This window comes from Ahaetulla prasina, chromosome 1, assembly GCF_028640845.1.
Source record: "Ahaetulla prasina isolate Xishuangbanna chromosome 1, ASM2864084v1, whole genome shotgun sequence".
Classification (NCBI taxonomy): Eukaryota; Metazoa; Chordata; class Lepidosauria; order Squamata; family Colubridae; genus Ahaetulla; species Ahaetulla prasina.
The window spans coordinates 272,264,860-272,277,469 of record NC_080539.1 but is presented as its reverse complement, the minus strand read 5'-3'; the positions used below and the strand labels follow the sequence as shown (position 1 = coordinate 272,277,469).

Here is a 12,610-nt window from a genome sequence, read left to right as displayed (position 1 = left end):
TCTTTGCCTACCTGATTTCCAGCACCACTGCACTTCTTGCCATTGTGTGCAAGGAAACAAGTTTGTGGGACTAAAAAAAATACCACCTCAATTCCAACTTTGCAATTTATTATTTTTTTTTGCGAGAATTTGGAATTGATTGAACTTTTTTTTTTTAGTCCCACAAACTTGTTTCTCTGCACATGATGGTGAGAAATGCGATGGAGCTGGAAATCAAGTAGGCAAAGAAATGCTTGACGGAAGTGAGGACATCTGGGCAGTGGTGGGTGGGGCAAGCTCTGCAGTGTGGCGCTGTGTTGCAATGGAGAAATGGGAAACTGAGTGGCTGGCATGAGGGAAAGAGGAGGCCGCTTCCCCTCTTCTCCCTGCTCCTCCTTCCCACATGCTGGCTGCTCCATTTTTCATTTCTTCATTGCAGTGCAGTTCCCAGGATCCACTTTGATAGTGGGTGCATGTGTGTGTGATTTAACAACCGTTTTACCCAGGGTCAGGTTGGCCATTGTGGGAGACTTGTCCTGCATATGTGGCAGATCTGGAAGATGGGGATGGGCCACGCCTCTCATGATGGCCAATCTGACCCTGGGTGCACGGCGGTTCTTTCAGCTCCCCATCTATAAGATGCCCCTCCATTTTAAGATAAACATTTTAAAGAAAAAGTATTGTCTTATACACAGAAAAATATGGTAGAAGACAATCAGACATACAGGGCCCACCAGCCACTCCAACCTAAGACCTGGAGAAAAATCCAAGTTTTCAAACTCTTGAACATGTCCTGAGGAAGAGTCAGTCACATCTGGGGGAGGGAGGAGGAGCAGGATGTTGTTCCAAAAGAAAATGCTTCAACCCATTTACCCAGATCCCATCAGGTAACATTGTTAAATAGATGCAACTGATTTAAAGATAAACTAAAAGCAAAATTACCTTTTCCTGAAAAAGAACTGTGAAACAATTATGTTTTAAACCTCTAAGAGAAAATAATAACCAGCACCCTAAACTGCATCAAGAGGCGTACTGGTGTTTGAAACATAAAACAAGCCTTTTAATTTTTATATATTCTTAAAATTCTTGCATTTTTGGTAAAATAGTTCAGAGTAAAATGAGATTATTGTTTGGTTATGAGTACAGTTTAGCATTTAGTACATAGTATACTTTTTTCTCAATAGCTGATATTTCATTCTAAATCACAGAGCTGAAAGAATAAAAGGCAGACAAACAAATATTCTGCAAATTTCAGGTTTTTTGGAAAACGTGGCAAAGAATGGAGTAAAAGCACAATAGAGTTAAGATAGAAAATGGAATAAAAAGCAGAATTATCTCCCTATAAGAGGCCATGGAACAAATATATTTGTCTTTTAAATGTTTAAGAGAAGGAAAACATTTAAAGGAAAAAGGAAATGGTATTTAAAATATAGGAAACAAAACTCCGAAGCAATACTGGTAACAAATCTGCAAAAAAAACCAAAAACCTTCCATTTTTAGGATTAAAAGACAGTAGTTCAGGGCATAGTGAGAGACAACTCTTGAATCATAAATGTAGGCATGTGATCACTTTCAGGGATAGTGCCTTGGTGATATGTATCCCAGCCATTGGTTGAAGCCCATACATAAAAAGCTGGCCAGTAGAATTTCTTGGATTTCGTGCTCCTCACTATTCCTCTTCTTGCAAAGGATCTCATGCCTTCCCAGCCTCTTTAGGCAATGATTTGACAATAATAACAATTTGACAATAATTTGACAATGATTTAAAGTGGGAACTAGGAAGGTGGTAAAAAACGGCAAGGTCCATGCAGGATGATTTTAAGCAGAACAGTGCCCTCAAGATGAAGCTGTCATCCTCTAGAGAACTGGGGGAGTACATGTCTCACGGAGAGGTTGCCATCAATAAGAGTTAATCAAACTCTGGGTGGAACTCATCCTGTACTTGGAAGGAAAGTTAAAAAAAGAGGGGTGGAGAATGGATAAAAGGAGGGAGGGGGGCTGTCTTTCCAATAAAAGAAAAAAGGGACCGAAAAGACAAGGAAATAGCAGGGCCCAAAGAAATAGTAATCAGTGAACGTTTCCACAGACGGAAGCTGGAAACACCTCTTGACGGGAAAGCTACCCTCTGGGTACCGAAGAAAGAACCGACAGACGAGCGGCCTTGATCTCCTCGCGCATCGCTCCACCCCCTCAGACATCCACCCGCAAAGGATCACGTCATCCTTTTTGCTCACTGCACATGTGCAGCATTGCGGTTCTTGCTTCCATTCCGAACCCCCCTCCTCGAAACATCTGGGCAGGGAGGGAGGGCGAGCGGGAGGAGGAGGGGGGGCGGCGAGGGAGCGTCCTGTTATGCGTGTTTGTCCGCTGGTTTGTCGGGCCTGCTTCCGAGCCCGGCGCGCGGCCCTGGCCGCTCCGTCATGGAGGCAGCGGCGCCGGCAGCAGGAGCGAGGGCCGTTGAAGCAGCAACAGCCGACGGAGCGAGCGCCACGGCGGCGGCGTCCCCTAATCTCTTCTTTCCCGGCCGGACGACTTGAGCCGTCCCGCCTCGCCGGGGCTTCTCCAGCATGAGCGGAGTAGGGGGAGGAAGCGACGGGGTCGGCGGCGGCAGCTCCTCTCCGTCTGCTCCCGGCCGGTTCGCCGACTACTTCGTGATCTGTGGGTTGGACACCGAAACTGGCCTGGAACCGGACGAGCTCTCTGGTGAGTTTACTCAGCCCCTCAGTCGCTGGAAACGCAGCAGCTTGGACGGACCCGGGGATTTGCTGCCGCCGGATGCATGGCGTCGTTTGGATGCCCTGGAGGAAGGGAGGAGCGGGGACTACTGTAGATGGTGCTTTGCCCCTCTTAGGGCCTGGGCAGATAACGCGCACTTTTTCCCCCGCACATCCCTTTCCCTCGGTCTCTCTTACGCGGACATACACATACATGCACGCACACAGTGAGAGCGAGAGAAGGAGAGGAGAAACACACGGGGGGGAGGGAGGGAGAGAGAGAGAAAGAGAGGGAGAGGAGAAACACACAGAGAGAAGAGAAACAGAGAGAGAGAAAGAGAGAGAGAGGGAGGAGAGGAGAAACACGGGGGGATGGAGGGAGAGAGAAAGAGAGAGAATGGAGAAACAGAGAGAGAGAGAGGGAGAGGAGAAACATGAGGGGGGAGGGAGAGAAAGCGAGGGAATGGAGAAACACACAGAGAGAAGAGAAACACAGAGAGAGAGAGAGAGAGAGAGAGAGAGAGAAAGAGGGGGGAGAGGAGAAACACGGGGGAGAGGGGAGAGAGAGAAAGAGGGGAGAGGAGAAACGGGGGAGGGAGGGAGAGAAAGAGAGAGAGTGGAGAAACACACACACATGAGAGAAACACGAACACATACAGAGAGAGAGAGAGAGAGAGAGAGAGACGTGCACACATGTTTGCTTTTGACAGCCACACAACTGGAAAAGCTTCACAAGTGGCTTGTGTGTGCTGCGTTGACCCCGCCAAGGGCGGCCCAGTTTAACATAACGGAGCACGAACTTCTTTGAAGCAGCGATCCACCCTCCCTCGATCCACCCTCTCTCGGGCTGCCTAAGAGGACAGTGACAGATGGGGAGGGGAGTATATGGGGGCTTTCCCTGCTTGGTGCAGAAAGTGAAGGGTGCTCTTGGGGATGATGCTGAAAACAGCCACTGCTTTGTTTTGGCCACAACAGGAGCGTAGTTTTTTTCCACTCTTCTTCCTCTCCTTGAGCTAATCAGAACTCCCTAATTGCTCCAGTTGATACTTCGGAGGGCAAGGCTTCTTTTTAAGATTGTGGCAGTCACCACATAAGATACAGGAAACACTTTTCTTGGTTTTTTCCTGCTTTCAAATCCTGTTCTGTTTGATTTGTGTATTTTTGACTAACGCCCATTTCTGTGGAAAGTGGTGTTATACCTAAACATACTAACTTGACACAATTTTTTTAAAGAAATGATTTAAGTTTCGTGCAGAAGAGATAGAAGAAGTAGAAGTTACAGAAGAATTGCAAAACTATTATGGCTTTTGGGGCAGCTGCCAATATTTTAAATTCTTTTTTGTCTTCTGCCCATATTCATGAATGGCTGGATAAACTAACCTCCCTGTTGAGAGAGTAACACTATGTAGTTAGGAAATGAATTCAGTATATAACCATAATATTTTCTAAGCTAACGTAAGAATTACTGCAAATATATTTTAATTTAATTTCATTGTTATGTTGTGAAGTACTTCCAGGATTTAATTACTTTAAACAATATTACATTGTTTAAAGTATAATATATATACAGGATTGGGAATATAACTTTTCATTATAATGCAATCAACTTTATATATAATCATTGGTACTGTCTTTAGTAATCTGTTCTTTATTAAAATGATAGGCTTGTAAAATAATTTACTTTATACAACCCCAAGATCCATCAAGCAGCATAAAACTAAATTGAAATGTGGTATAAACATTTATTATTTAATACACTATTTAATTAAGCAAACCATAATGTGGCATTTTAAGAGCACAACCATATAGTCAACATTTCTCCAGTTTGAGGTAGTATGCCATTTACCACCCTATCTGGATTAGGATGCTTTGATCACAATACCTCTTTATCTGATTAAATACGGTTCTACATGGGGTTGCCATCAGGGATGGGTTCCTTACCTTCACTACCGGTTTGCAATGGGAGCCTGTGTGCGCCTGTGCTTCACTTGCACTTCTGCACATACACAGAGCCTCCCACCGCTGTTACTATCATTTCGCAAGAACCGGACCGAACCGGTAGCAACCCACCGCTGGTTGCCATTGTAGAGAACATGGAATCTACTACTGGTACAAAATTTAATAGCTAAAAGAACATGCCACGTAGAATAATACCTTTAATAAAGTTATGGTGTAGAATATCAGCAGGCTTTTGGACCCAATTTAAAGCACTGATTGCTGATAGTCACACAGGGTTTTTTAGGATTGGTATGGGTTATGAACATTGTTAAATATGTAAACAAATGTAAAGAATCCTAAACCACTTAGTTTATTTCAAAAACAGTTTAAGTACGTATTTACTGTTTATAAAACTGTGGAGCTGACAACCCTGAACATAATCACACCTTCCTGGTTACAACAGTCTTATTTTTATCAGCAGCATACAGTACTGTTATAGATCCTGGAGGCATTTCATCATTGATGCGATCTGAAGTTGAATATCCTTGCTATTGTACTTCAAATCAACCAGAACTTGTCAAATGAATACCAATCTGCCTTCATTCTTTGTTCATACTTATGAAGAACTTAAATTACTGTAATTTCTGGAATATTATATGGAATAACACTGTTAGTTCCTTTATGTTAATTTCTTATTCTAAAATATTCTTATCTAACATATAGGATATTTTTTTCATTTACTGTTAGCAATATTTTAAATTTTGGTTCTCTTATTAAAATGATATGTATTTTTTTATCTGTCAAGTTCATGCAGTAAAAGAATTATTTTCAAATTATTTTGATAAAATTCATCTTTGTAAACATGAAAGTCAGGTGTTCTGTTCTTCCTGTGCTTTCAAATATTATATGTAATTATGTAATATATCCTTTAAAATGTTTGGGAACCCCTGCTATAGATACTGTAGTTCTGTGAGTTGAAGCTAGTACAATCTGTGATTCAGATATTAATTGGAATCCATGGAGAGTGAGAAAGGGCCCACATAATATGAAAATAATCAGTCATTGCTTATGTAACATCATTTACTATTTATATTAAAATTTATCACACATTTCATGTTCCATATAATTGCTTTGCAAATCATTGTATCCTTATAGTACATGAGCTTATATGGAGATGTAATGAAGCCATAACTTCTCAAGAGATACTATGTAAAATTTGCCTCAATTCCTTTGAAATCTTTATGAATACATTACCTTGCACCCTTCAGTTCTCATAAATAGACCTTTCCTAGAGAGTGGCTCACCTAATAATTAGCCTATGTTCGAATTAGCCTGTTTTTATTTCTATATATAGATTATACATACAAAAAAATTGAGAAGAAAATGTATTATGGGAACCCTGTGGTCTAGTGCATTGCTGTCTTGTCTTAAAATATTTGTTTTTATTAGTTCTTAAAAGCAAACACTAGTTTTATGCCACTTGCAAATGTTGCATTTTGTTCATATTTCAGTAAGCTGAAATAAAGGGGTGCAGTAATTTTGGTTTTGCACAGTTACTTAGATTAGAGTACTAATTATTATTCAGTGTATTTATGTTTTGTGTTTCTTTCCTCTTGCATTTACCATTGACAATTTACCACTGAATAGGCATTTAAAATTGTATGTCCATACTGTTAGCACTATCAGATTAGGGCTTAATGAAAATATAAAATAAGATAGTACCTAGAAAATCTGATTAACTACTTTAACCTGTTTTATTTTATCCAGGGATATCTTTGTGAAAATTATTAAGGCGTAAACTTTCTGTAATCTATCATAGATGAACTATTATCCTAGGCACCCTTATCCTCAAATTTAAATATAATTACTAGGGTGAGATAATAAATGTTTCCTTGCAAATTAATCTTAAATGTAGAAATCCTTGTTTTATTACCCAAGAGTTCTTATAGTAAACTTTATCAAACAAAGTGAGTATTTCTACAACTTCTGCTTTTAATTTCCTTCTGAAGTTCATGTTTTGAAATCTTCTGTTGACTCAACCTTGAGTGAATATTCTCAATGCATTGTAGGGCATAGTAAGAATGTCATGTATACAGTGAGATAGACTGATTGTCAGTTTGTACATAAAGGTAGTTCTTGGGTTACGATGGCAATTAGAACAGTAATTTACATTGTTAAGCAATGCGGCCACAAAGTGTGGCATCACTTTTTACCACCATAACTCCAGGACTATGTAGTTCGGAAAGTAGGAAGAGGCGGGAGTCCTAAGCAAAGAGTGCACAGATGTGTTTAGGTGCTGAAGGGGAGGAGGGCTAGTGCACACAGGCGCTATAGAGTGGGAGGGGAATTGAATTTAATTCTTTATTTGGCCAAGTGTGATTAGATACACAAGGAATTTGTCCATGGTGCAGAAGCTCTAAGTGTACATGCAAAGCAATAGAATAATGATAATGATAATCATCATCATCATCATAATACCAATAAGAGGGGGAGTAAAGATAACAGAAGGATAAATAAAGATATTTATTTTATAAAGGATAAAGGGTCTGCAGCAGAGGTGAGTTTTGCAAGGTTCTGTCCAGTTCTGGAGAACCGGTAGTGGAAATTTTGAGTAGTTCGGAGAACCGGTAAATACCACCTCTGACTGGCCCCACCCCCATCTATTCTCTGCTTCCTGAGTCCCAACTGATTGGGAGGAAATGGGGATTTTGCAGTAACCTTCCCCTGGAGTGGGATGGGACTGGAGTTTTTACAGTATCCTTCCCCTGCCACACCCACCAAGCCATGCCATGCCCACCAAGCCACACCTACAGAACCAATAGTAAAAAATTTTGAAACCCACTACTGGTTTGCAGGTGATGTGAAATTATGTCATGTGCAGTAACTTCTGAAAGCAGCCTAGGTGGCGGGGCCCTCTACAGAGTGCAGACAGCAATAGCACTTTAGACTTATATACCACTTCATAGTACTTTATAGCCCTAAGTGTTATACAGAGTTAGCATATTGCTCCCAACAATCTGGGTCCTCATTTTACCAACCTCAGAAGGATAGAAGGCTGAGTAAACTTTGAGCTGGCCAGGATTGAACTCCTGGCTATGTACAGCGTTATCCTGCAATACTTCATTCTAGCTACTGCACCACCACGGTAAGTCTAACCACAGCACCACGGCGGATAAGCCAGGGATGTGGGAGTACAGTAAAATATGAGATCTCATGCTCCATAATGGAGCTCCCTGGGAGAAAAAACAGCATGGTCAACTTATAGGAGAACTTGCAACCTTCCCTGCTGGTTTCCCCATTGACCTTATTTGTAGGAAGCTGGCAGGTAATATTACAAATGATGATCACATGACCAGACTTGCTACAATGTTCTAATAATGAGCTGGATAGTTAAGCACCCAGATCACAGTCACATAATATGGGAATACTCCAATAGCTAAAACTGCGTACCACTGTATGTCTCCCCCCCATTAAGTCCTCTTGAATTTTAAACAGTCACTGGTCATAATTCAACGATTACTAGCATTCCATGATTTCTTGATTAATGATTCTGAAATTAGCCACAGTTAGTTAGGTCTATATAAGATGCTAGATCACGACTATGCAAAGTAAATTTTGTGTTAGCAGAGGATACTTCCTTGTGTTTATGCTTTTTGTAAAGTATATTTATGTGTAGTAAATATTAAAATAATTTGTCCATTTATGCTTTAAGATTTAAGAGTTATATGGATTCCTGCTCAAATTTCTTTCAAATCCATGCTTTGTTCAGTAGACACTCAAGCTTCTTGAAATATATCATATTGGAGTGAGAGGGCATTGTGTAGCTTTTTCTCCACTGATTGTATTTTTAACTATAGAAAGTTCTCTGTGCTACTCAAACAGTTTATCTTTTAAGTGGCAATTGTTGAAGTAAAAAATTGGCATTTCAGTGGAAAAAGGAGGAGGGGGAAATAGCTTTCTAAATAAAGCAAAATGGCTCCTAAATGTAAACAGTGATCTGAATGATACCTAGTAGGGCAGTTTTGGGTTAACCGTAAATTAATGTTCTCAGAATAACTAAATTTGACTGTGGGAATGTTGTCATTTATTGCTGGGATCGCTAACAATGATAAAAGAGATTTGCTGTTGCAAAGTTGTAATAGAATACTGTGCCTTCCTAGATGACAGTTTTTTAAAACTGTTTTTATTCATTGGTTTGTTAGATATTTATTACATCTTGTCTTTTGCTCTGAGGCAAAATGTGACATATATATCTCAGTTTTCTCTCATGTTTTCCCAGCCTTCTTTGGAAGTTTGAGCCGAGAGTGACTGGTTCAGTGTTGCCCAACTCACTTCCAAGGTTAAGAGAAGACAGGTTTCCTTCTTATCCCTAAGTACTTTAGACCAATTTTTTAATTGTATACTTACTGTTGTTAATTCCTGTAATTTATTGAAAAATATAGATCAGGGGAATATTTTATATCCTTATACTGTTAATGTAGCCCCTAATGTCATCATTAATAATACCTTACCATTTAGGAATTCAGGATAAATTTTGATCCAGAGCAAAAATATGTTTGGAGAGGTCTGAAATAGGTCGAGAGCTAGTTCAGAAAACTCTTAAGAAATGTTCACATTTTGTTGCAAACTAAAGACATGTCATTATGTCTTGGATGCTACCTAATCTGAATTACATCAGTGATATCATGTAAACATCTGATATTATTAGAAGCATGTTGACGCCTGAGCTGAATACACAATAATCAGAAGAACAATCTATAGATTGTAGTCAGAATAGCTACTAACATGTTTGATCTAAGAGATAGGATTATAATTCTAAATATGAATATAACAATTTTTATGCTACCAAAACAGAATAATAACATTGTACCTTCTCTTTGTCCAGTGTTTTTTCAAGTCAGGTGGCACCTATGTTGGCTATTAATATTATTATTTTCATGTGGGAAATACAGATTGTGGTTGCAGATCAATCAATCAATAATTTAAAAAGAATTTAATTTCAACTTGTTTGACTGGTTCCAATGTAACAAATCATGAGGTATACATTTGAATAAAATGTTAATTTTATTTTTCCTTTAAGAATTTAATTTTAATTGGTTTTTTTTAGATATCTAGTAATAAAATACGAGTGTTTTTCAGTAATCATAACAAAATAATGTTATGAACAAAATAATGGTGTAATTTCATCAGCAGCTCCACCAGCTATAACGGGTGGGTTTCAAAATCTGTCGCATAAGCAGAAGCATTCGGGCAGGTGGCCAGAGCCTTCCGCTGCCGCCACTACCGGTTTACCCGATTCAGGGTGAACCGGTAGCAATCCACCACTGAGTTTTACCACTATTTAATATTATCTTAATAATTCATAAACCACATTCAAGCAATTAAATTTTTCTTAGGTAAAGCTATGAACATCACAAGAACGTTATTTTAAATTGAGTATCTGTGTCACATGCTTTAATTTCATATGCTGCATATACTCATATACAAGCCTGTCTGTAGATAAGCTGATCCTTAAATTTTTAACCAAAGTACTCTATAAAATGTACCACCACAAATAAGCTGACTCTTGACGTTTTTGTAATTTAAATTTTCACAATTGATTTCTTTGTGGGTAATTCATAGATAAGCCATTTTTCTTGGCATTTTTAAAAAAAAAGTATGATGGTATATTTTTGTAATATATGGAGCCAGAATTTGTGTTGCTAAGCAAGGTGGTTGTTAAATGAATCATGCTCAATTCTACAACCTTTTTTTTGCCACAGTTTTTTAGTGAACCACTGTCATTGTTATATGAAACATCCAATCATTAAGCAAATCCAGCTCTCCCATTGACTTTTTGTAGGAAAAACAGGCTAGAATATTGCAAATGACGATCATATGACTTGAGATGCTGCAACTATCTTGAATACATATTGGTTGCCAAGCACCCAAATTTTGATCGCATGCCTGTAGGGAGGCTGCAAAAATTGTAAGTACGAAGAGCAGTCTTTAGTCACTTTTTTCAGTGTCCTTGTAACTTTGAATGGCTGCTAAATAAATGGTTGTAAGTCAAGAATTACCTGTATTGTTTTTTAAAAAAGTATATTAATGGGTAAGCCCATCTGCAGATTTTTTGGATGTATTTTGATATCTAAAATTCTTGGCTTACTTACAAGTACTGGCAGTCTTTGACTTACAACACACTTTTTCACATTTATGACCATTGCAGCATCTCCAAGGTTACCTGATCAAAATTGGGATGCTTGGCAACTGGTTCATATCTAAGACCGTTGCTCTGTCCTGGGTCATGTGATCACCTTTCGCAGACTTCTGACAAGCAAAGTCAATGTGGAAACCAGATTCACTTAACAACTGGGTTACTAATTTAACAACTGCATTAATTCATTTAATTGTGGTAAGAAAAGTCATAAAATGGGGCAAAACTAACTTAACAAATGTCTCACTTAGCAACATAAACGTTGAGCTCAATTGTGGTCGTAAGTTGAGGGCTACCTATATATGGTAACGGTATCAAGAATTACATACTAGGAAATAATTAGCTTCTATATAGAGAAGAAAGGACATTTTGCTCTGGAAGAGTCATCTGAATCAGAATGCTGTTGCTGAGCTTTTGAAAATCTTTTATTAGGAAGATGGAATTTCCTTGTTACAGCACTTTTCTTCATTTTCCTTCTTTTTATTTCAGTTTAATGAAGTGACCATGATGTTTTACAGCTTCTCATCTGTTCTCTCTCATTTACTGTATCTGATAGAGACTCATTATGGAAGTCCAAAGCTCTGAGCTGTGATTTTAGGCAACAGTTTGTAACTGCACAGAAACTGGTGCTACCATACCAGTTATATGGCTGCCTTCTTCCCTTCGATTTGTTTCTATCGCTATTTAAAATATTTCTTTTTGTTGAATAAATCACTTTAGTTTCCCTTTTTTCTCATATATATATACATACATACATACATACATACATACATACATACATACATACATATATATATATATATATATCTCTTTTGTTGGGTTTTCTCCGTAAAATTGAAGTGTCTTGGCGACGCGAAAGTCTCATTCGTCATCTTCAGGCTTCAGCTTCGCGCTTCTGGGAGCAATGTGATCGCAGCTGTTTCTTCCTTTTAACTGCTAGTGGGGGTTTGAACTGATTGGGTGGGAGCTTGGCTGTGCTCTGATTGGATGGGGGTTTTTCTGTGCTCTGATTGGCTGGGGGTGTGTCCTGTGTTGGTGGGGGCTTGGTTGTGCTCAGTCTAGTCTGTGCTGCAGGGGGATTTGAGCTGGTGAGCTGCATAGCTGTTGTTTGGCTTTGTGGTCGTGCTACATCTTCATAGTGGGTGTCAGTCTGCTGCATGAATGGATGTTCTCTCCAAGACAGAGAACAAGAAAACGGCACAGCCCTCCTCCCATATATAAAAGGCACCACAGACAGAATCAGCAAGATCCTCCACAAACACAACATCAAGACAGCATTCTGCACAAACAGAAAAATATCCACCATCCTAAGAAACCCCAAAGACAAAATTGAGTTAGAAAATCAAGGAGTATATGAAATCCCATGCACCACCTGCCCCACCACATACATTGGACAAACCAACAGAAGAATAAGTGCACGCATTGAAGAACACAAGAACTCATTCAAAAAAGAGGAACCAACTTCTTCCCTGGTCCAACACTTTAAAGTCACAGGACATGATATTGACTTTAAAAAGACCAGAACTATCGCCAAAACTGAACACTTTAACAACAGAATAATCAGAGAAGCCATTGAGATAGAAAACGCCCACACAGCATGAACAAACGAGATGACACCTCCGCCTACCAGCCATTTGAAACCCGCCTTATTGACAAACGAGTCCCTAACACGAGGAATGACACCAGACCCACACTCACGAGGTCCACACAGGATGTCACCACCACATCCACCCAGAAAGCAGACCCAAACCCACACTGATCATGAAGCACGACCAAGGACCAG

At 39.4% G+C, this 12,610-nt stretch overlaps 1 protein-coding gene across 4 annotated transcripts in view; it reads left to right on the top strand.

Moving 5' to 3' along the window:
- Positions 1-1,093: 1,093 nt before the first annotated feature.
- The window catches only part of DENND5A (DENN domain containing 5A), an 83,841-nt gene continuing 72,324 nt past the window's right edge, over positions 1,094-12,610 (top strand). For 2 of the 4 annotated variants that reach the window (XM_058159551.1, XM_058159543.1), the window contains exon 1: positions 1,096-2,682. In XM_058159551.1, the coding sequence (XP_058015534.1) occupies positions 2,547-2,682 (136 nt within the window). In that variant the 5' untranslated portion in view covers positions 1,096-2,546. Of the gene's footprint in view, positions 2,683-12,610 lie in introns of all 4 variants that reach the window. The other 2 variants (XM_058159565.1, XM_058159557.1) reach the window with 2 other exon arrangements.